The 7,723-nt window shown below is 39.2% G+C and overlaps 1 protein-coding gene across 1 annotated transcript; it reads left to right on the forward strand.

The window, feature by feature from the left end:
- The first annotated feature begins 5,488 nt into the window (after positions 1-5,488).
- LOC6646508 (odorant receptor 67c) lies at positions 5,489-6,978 on the forward strand. The gene is made up of 4 exons (XM_002069046.3): positions 5,489-6,311; positions 6,380-6,578; positions 6,633-6,788; positions 6,843-6,978. Exons 1-4 carry the CDS (start codon positions 5,503-5,505, stop codon positions 6,900-6,902), a joined length of 1,224 nt encoding a protein of 407 aa, XP_002069082.1. The 5' UTR covers positions 5,489-5,502; the 3' UTR covers positions 6,903-6,978.
- The last annotated feature ends 745 nt before the right edge of the window (positions 6,979-7,723 follow it).

Genomic DNA, 7,723 nt, shown 5'->3' on the forward strand with positions numbered 1-7,723 from the left:
TTTTTATTTCTCCGCTTTTCAGAGTTGTAATTAAAAATGCCAAAAGTTTTTGCCTTTCCTTCTTTTTCTTTTATTTCTACGCTTTTTGTGGCGATGCCAAATATGAGTAACGAAACAAAAGGAAAAAAATGTACATTTCAAAGAGGTTGGGGGAAAACCGCGTCAAAAGCTAGAGCAATCCAAGTCCAGCCCTTTTTTATCTCAACCCAACTGTCTGTTTATCTAAAGGGGTTTGCCATTTCGTCTATATAATAAATAAAATTTAGAATATTTGACTCAATTCTGAAATATTTCCTTCAGAAACACTTTAGTAAGAGGTAAATAAATAAATTTGTCCAATTGGTAAAGTAAAAAGTTTTTTTGTTGCAACCCCAAGATATATGGCAAGATATGATTTTCTGGTGGCTGGTTTGGCTTAAAGCTAAAATCAGTTTCAATCCCATTTGATAACAACATTTGTACTGCTTTAACTAAAGAATAAGATTTCATTTTAATCACCTGAGAGTTGTCGCGTTTTTCAACATCATTTACTTGTGGGATTTTCGTTTGTCCTGTCATTTCTGAGACTCCATAAATAATTGACGAAAAAACCAAAAAAAAAAAAAAAAAGTCAAGACATGGACTCGGACTCTGACTCCCCCATCTCCAAAATTGGTTTGACCAAACTGGCAGAGACAACTGCCAAACAGTTTTGCCGTCAATCAGGGTAAGAAACAAAAAGAAAACCCACTCACAAACCAAACCAAAAAAACAAAAAAAAACTGCCAACTAGCCATAAATTTAGAGAGGCCGAAATACAAATTAAATTAAGCAGCAGCAGGCAAGACAAAAGGCGGACTTGCTGCAATTTACAGAAAAACTGCCAACAAATCAAATTGCTATAAAATCGTGGAGGGAGCCGAGAAGAGGCGCTGCTGCTGTTAGCCAATTCCCGCGTTGACAATTGCATTGCGGTGGTGGTAGCGGCAGCACCAATAGCAACAGCAGCAACATCAACTGAGTAAATAATTTCGTCTTGCCATAAAAAGGCTGCCAAAGACAACGACAACGACTCCATGTTCACTTTTTGGACGGGGGAGTGGGCCTACTGGATGATAGGGGCACTGGGTAGCTGGCCTGTCAATTGCTTGGAGATTGATGCCCCTGGATAATAGCGACGCGAACAATTTGCAGACGACAACACGCCGCAGACGGAATACACCAACGGTGGTCCGGCAATGGACAACTCCGTCCACCACATGACAACTCTTTAGGCCGCGTGCTTTGTAACGGGATTTTTTGTGATTTCTTTTGAGCAAGCGATTTGCCCAAAAATGGTTTGGACGCGACAGCCAAAGTGTTGACATGGCCCGGACGGGTGACAACAACGGCGCATGCGTGACAGGCCACCTCACTGGAAGGAGTCTCAGATGAGATGGGATGCGATGCGATGCGATGAGATGCAATGGGATGCAAAGAGTAAGAAGCGAATTGGCCGAAAAAGATGTTGTCAATATTGCATATGGTAAAATGTTCCTTATTGCCGCTTGAAACAATGAATGTTTGACAAATTTCTTGTTGTTGCCATTTGCTACCTTCTCTCAATTAGCCAAGTTGCTGCAACAAGAATTGAAGAAAGAGGCGCATAGCAGGGTGAGGTCAGTGGAGGGGGATACAACAGCTGCTATGCCTGATGCATAGACAAACCTAGACAAAAGCTGCATTGTCTGGTCACATAACAACTGTTGTTGCAATTGCTATTGCTGCTGCTGCTGCTGCTGCTGCTGCAGCGACAGGATGCAATAAAACGCAGTCAACTGGCTTTGACTTGTGCAGGTGCATCTGCATCAAATGTTAGGCCAAGTTCTCTTTTTCCTTTCGTTTCCTCAACATGTTGCCAAGTCATTAACTTGAGCCTGGCTTGGCTTTTGTTACATGTTTGTGATTACAACAGGAGAGGACAAAAAAGAGAAATGTATACACAGAGAGGGGAATGAGGGGAGGCCCATCTAGGTGGGGTGTATAACAAAGGACCGTCCAGGACATGGACATGTTGTCGTTGGTAGTCATCATCAACGTTGCTGTTGCTTTTGCTGTTCTTGTTCTTGTTCTTGTTGTTGTTGTATAATTGCAAAGGGTATGGATGAATGACAGTGGTAGTAGCGGTAGCGCCTTGAGCGTTTAGGCCATTTGAAAATTGCAGCCGGGGTGCGAGAGCAGCAACCACTTCGAGTTGTTGTTCTTGTTGCTTTTGTTGTTTTTGTTGCTGCTGCTGCCTCTTAATGCATGCCACGCCATTGTCTCGTATGCTCATGTGCGAATTTTTTTTTATGGCTAAAAGAAAACAACCCCCAAGTGGCACACACACACACACACTCACCCATACATTAATGTATCCATGTGTGAGTGTGTGTGTGTGTGTGTTTGTTGGCAATGTCAACTGGGGCGTCTACAAGCTGCTAAGTGCACTTGCCCAGCATTTCTCTTGCTTTCCCATCCATTTTTATTTTTTTTCTGCGTTTTTTTTTGCTCACCCTCTATTCCATATACATATGAGTTTGGGTATTTGTGTGTGTGTGTGTGTGTGTGTGTGAGTGTGTAGCTTTTCTTTTTAGCTTTCGCCATGAATACATAATGCCCTGCACTTGAGGCGAACGTCGTCTACAATCTCGTTTTTGTTTTTCGTTTCTTTTTGCCTTTCTCGCTTGTATCTCACTCCATGTGTGGCATGTGACAAAAGCAGCGGCTAATTCAAATAGCAGGCTCTGAGATTCTTGTCCGTCAGATAAATGCATTCCATTCTATAAATGTTGCCAAAGGATTCAAGACCCGGTCTCTATCTCCCTCTCGCTCTCCTACTTTCTCTAACAGTCTCTTTTGCTGTGTGTGTTTGGGTGTGTGTCGCCTTCCGATTCCAGTCGGCCGGAAAGTAATTAAAATCTACGCTTAAGTGCAGCTCTTCAAAATGCAACAAAACAACAAGAAAAAATGGGAAAAAACACGAAGAATACGGAAAATGGAGAGAAGGCACATAAATAGTTTATTGTCGAGCTTTATACTTTGAAATTAAAAGCAACCAGACGATGGATACGGTGATACAATACACATATGCACTTAAATGCACATGTCATTAAATTTCCATCCATCTACTTAAAGCCACTGGAAAATGCAATTCAAAATTTGTATTGAATGATTTAAATTGAATTTAGATATTGTAGATTAACAAAAATAGAACAAAATATATAAAAGAAGATTCGGCTAAGCTAATAAGAAAACTAGAAACTAAAAATGGAAATATTTATACGATCAGGTTCAATTTGTTTTCATTGATTGATTGATTAAAAGTATAAAAGTGAGAAACATAGACATTACAGGTTAAGGTATTAGACTTCATCATCCCCCCTTTGGAATTAAAATTATGAGCATAATTATTAAAGAAAACTTAATAATTCAAAATTTTTGTTTCTTTGATAAAATCATAGATTTTCACCATGCTGTGCTTGTACTCTAACTCCTCCTATCGGCAGGAGAGGATTCATTGTGGGAAGTCGGAAAGCTCATTTTCATCCATTTGAAAAAGAAATCAATGATAAAAAGCTTTTGCTCCTTGGTGGAAACTGTTCCCAGATCTAGTCCTGTGGCGTCCTCATCAAATAGAACGCAAACCTTAAAAACTAATGCACGGTGGCGCCGCCAACACAGAGAGATAAACATAGAACGGATTGCAGAGTAAAATGATTTCACTCACAACAACATCGCCCAATGAGTTTCACTCAAACATGACTCTAACTCAAACTCAAACTCAATTATTGCCCCTAACTAATGAGGGGAAACCCATAAAACATCGCAGGAGCGAAAATTGCTCTAAGTGAGTGAGTTAAATAAAAAGAGGAGAGCGAGTGAGAAAGAGATTGAGTGTTTGAGGGTGAGTGGGCGAGAGAGTGTAAGGGGGTGAGCCACTCTCATCCCTGTGTACATAAGCCAAAGGACTCCTGCATATTTGTATACGAGAGTGTGCCTTTGTTTGATGGGGTTCCTTTTTGTTTTTGTTGGCAGCTGTGCTAATTAATCGAAACTTGCATTTGAAAAAAAAAAAACAAAAAAATTGGTATGGAAAATTAAATGTTGCAAAATTGTTGCAGCGACACACACACATGACACACACACACACTCTACAGAATAGATAATAGAATGATTGTTGCCAACGATGTTGATGATGATGATGTTTAAGGAGTTAATGGCAAAGTATCAAGCCATTATCATCAATAGATCATCTCATTTTATTTTGCAAGAATGGCAGGAGATTTCAATATGTTGCAAAACATTTTCTACATTGAAAACTTTTACTTGCCACACGCAGCTGCTGGAAAAAGTTCTACGGAAAACACACGCACACACACATTTCAAAATGAAAAAAATCAACGTTATAGTCCTTATCCTTATCCTGTGCTTCAGGCACAAGTTCAATTCCCAAATGCAAACTGCAAATGAGTAAAAAATTGTCCGTATAGAGAGAAGAGCAGGGCAGGGGCCAAAGGGAAGTGAAAGTTGGGGGCCCATCCGACGCCTCCCTGTGAACTGTGAAAATTGAAATGAAAATTACCCATTGTGGCAGCAGCATTTCAATTTGAGCTGCCATTTTGCACGTGCCCCGAGATGCTATGCTTGCTGGCTGGCTTTCTCCTTGTGCTTTGCTAATGGGCCGTGACTTAACTTCACTCCGCTTCACTTCACTTCACCTCCACACCCTAAGCTCCATTTCCAGCTTCAGGTCCACGTAATCTGGCCAACAGCCTTTGCCGTCTTTATTTTTTTGTTTTTTGCATTTCATTTCATGCCAAGCAAAGTCCACGTCCGACTTTATTAGTTATTTTCTGCTCAATTTGTGCCCGAAGAGGCAGGATAACAAGAAAAATTATTTTCATTTCATTCAACACATTCATAATGAAAGAAAAGAATCATCGACAACAACTGGATGTCGATGTCGATGTCGATGTCGATGTCGATGTGAAGGTGGTGAAGAAGGAGGTGGAGATGGAGGTAGTTGGTGGAGTCCATTCTGAATGGTTTTTGGTCTGGTCTGTGGAATCCACTCATTGGCACTCGAGCTTGCCTGCTGCTCCCATTCTCCATTAGTCACGTTTCACTGTGACATTTGGCATTATTTCTCTGCCATTTTGTTTTTTTTTGCAATTCATGTTGATTAGCGGTCAGTGAAGGTCGACAGAGGCGGCACCCAATGATTCTATGAGAAGATTTACAGCTGCAGATTTCGAGAAGGCAGGTGAGAAACTTTACAGCTCTAACAGCTAATTATATTGACAGTCCGTCACTTTCACGGTGAAAAAGAAGTTTTTCAAAAAGTTTACGCACAATTATCAACACTTTCGTGATGAGACAGAAAAACTTGACAGGCACGCCTACTAAATTAATTTCGCCCCCATTCTCCTTTAATTGTATTGTTGGATGACTATAAAAGTCAAATGTTCTGGGGTGATCCAGTAGTTTATTTAACTGTTAAACATGAGCAAGTCTTTGGTTGACACACCACGCACCTTCGAGGACATGATGCGTATGCCAGTTCTCTTCTATCGAAGCATTGGCGAGGACATCTATGCCCATCGTTCAAGAAATCCATTGAAATCGCTTTTCTTGAGAATTTACTTATATGCGGGCTTTATTAATTTCAATCTCCTGGTGATTGGTGAACTGGTCTTCTTCTACAAGTCACTGCAGGACTTTGAGACAATTCGTCTGGCCATTGCTGTGGCTCCTTGCATTGGTTTCTCTCTGGTGGCGGATTTCAAGCAGGCAGCCATGGTAATGCATAGGAAATTGCTAATAGAACTGCTCAACGAACTGGAGGATATGCATCCAAAGACGCTGGAAAAACAACGTGACTACAAAATGGATCAATTTGAACGAACCATGAAGCGGGTGATCAATATTTTTACATTCCTCTGTTTGGCCTATACGACAACATTTTCATTTTATCCGGCCATTAAGGCGGCGGTTAAATACAATTTCTTGGGCTATGAAATATTTGATAGGAATTTTGGTTTTCTCATTTGGTTTCCATTCGATGCGACGAGAAATAATCTCATCTATTGGATAACCTATTGGGATATTGCCCATGGGGCATATTTAGCTGGCATTGCCTTTCTGTGTGCCGATTTACTTCTGGTTGTGGTAATAACGCAACTTTGTATGCATTTCAATTATATATCGATGCGCTTGGAATCACATCCCTGCAAGCGAGATGGTAAAGAGGCGGACAAGGAGAATATTGAATTCCTAATACAAATGATACGCTATCACACAAAGTGTCTTAAGTGAGTTTTTTTTAAGCTTCGAATACGACATGCAGTATGTATCCCTCTTTCTCTTTCTCTCTTTGTAGTCTCTGTGAACATGTTAATAGTCTATATAGCTTCTCGTTACTTCTAAACTTTCTAATGGCCTCCATGCAGATTTGTTTCATTGCCTTTCAAGTGACTGAATCTACACTGGAAGTGATTCTTATCTATTGCATCTTTTTGATGACTTCAATGGTTCAGGTGTTTTTGGTTTGCTATTACGGAGATGAATTGATAGCAGCGGTAAGACTATGTCACCTTTTTCTCAGCTGGTTGTCATTTTTCTTTTTCTCGCAGAGCCTGCGAGTGGGCGATTCAGCGTATAATCAAAAATGGTTTCAATGCAGCAAAACCTATTGCAAAATGTTGAAGTTATTGATTATGCGTAGCCAGAGACCCGCTGCCATAAAGCCACCCACATTTCCACCAATTTCTCTGGTTACCTACATGAAGGTAAGCAAGAGCTAATAGCATAGTGATTAATTAATTATTTAACTAAATTTCCAGGTGATAAGTATGTCGTATCAGTTCTTTGCCTTGCTCCGAACCACCTACAAGGATAACTGAGTTTCCTAATCTGTGATGACCCAAGATGAACTCGTCAAGTTGCTTGCCCTTATGTTAGTGCCGAAATCTTAATTACCCGAAGTAATACTAAAAAAAATATTGGATATTGGATTTTAGTGATAGAACTGCAATCTTAGATTAGTTTAAAACTGCAAACAAAATTTTTCAAAATACTTTACGAGGATGTTTTCTTATACTTAATTATTACATGTTCACTCCAATTAGGATTCAACAGTTTCGAAACTTTAAACAAAAGAGGTTAATATATTTTTATATTAACCTGCGATATTTTGCTAATTATTCCTTTGATGTTAGAAAATTGTATTGAACTCAAATCTATTTTTGTGGTTATGAAATTGGATCCGATCCTTGAGAAACAGTTTTAAGCACTTTATCTAAAGTCCAAATTTTGAAGAACATTTAAATAAATGTCCACAAAATTTATGGTACATTACTTTAATAGAGTGACTAACTCAAGGGTATAAATTAACCAACTAAGTCGCCTTACTAAAAATATTAAAAAATCGCTTAATATCTGAATTTAAGAACGAAAAATCGATGTCTTAGTGTTTTGGTAGCCACTGTGTATGACATAAAGATCTAATATCCAACAGCTCCAGGAATTAAACAAAAACAAAATACAAAAAGACAAAACTGGGAAATTTTTTTTTCATTTTAGCAACGTTATGTAATAATTTTGGATTTCAATTTTACCTTATTTTTGACCGAACAATCACTCGTCAAGTTGTTGCCCTAATCTTTCGTCCTTTACAAGTTCAGATTTTTTAATTTACAAGTTCAGATTTTTTTTCGAGAATACG

Source organism: Drosophila willistoni (assembly GCF_018902025.1).
Source record: "Drosophila willistoni isolate 14030-0811.24 chromosome XR unlocalized genomic scaffold, UCI_dwil_1.1 Seg143, whole genome shotgun sequence".
NCBI classification, from domain to species: Eukaryota; Metazoa; Arthropoda; class Insecta; order Diptera; family Drosophilidae; genus Drosophila; species Drosophila willistoni.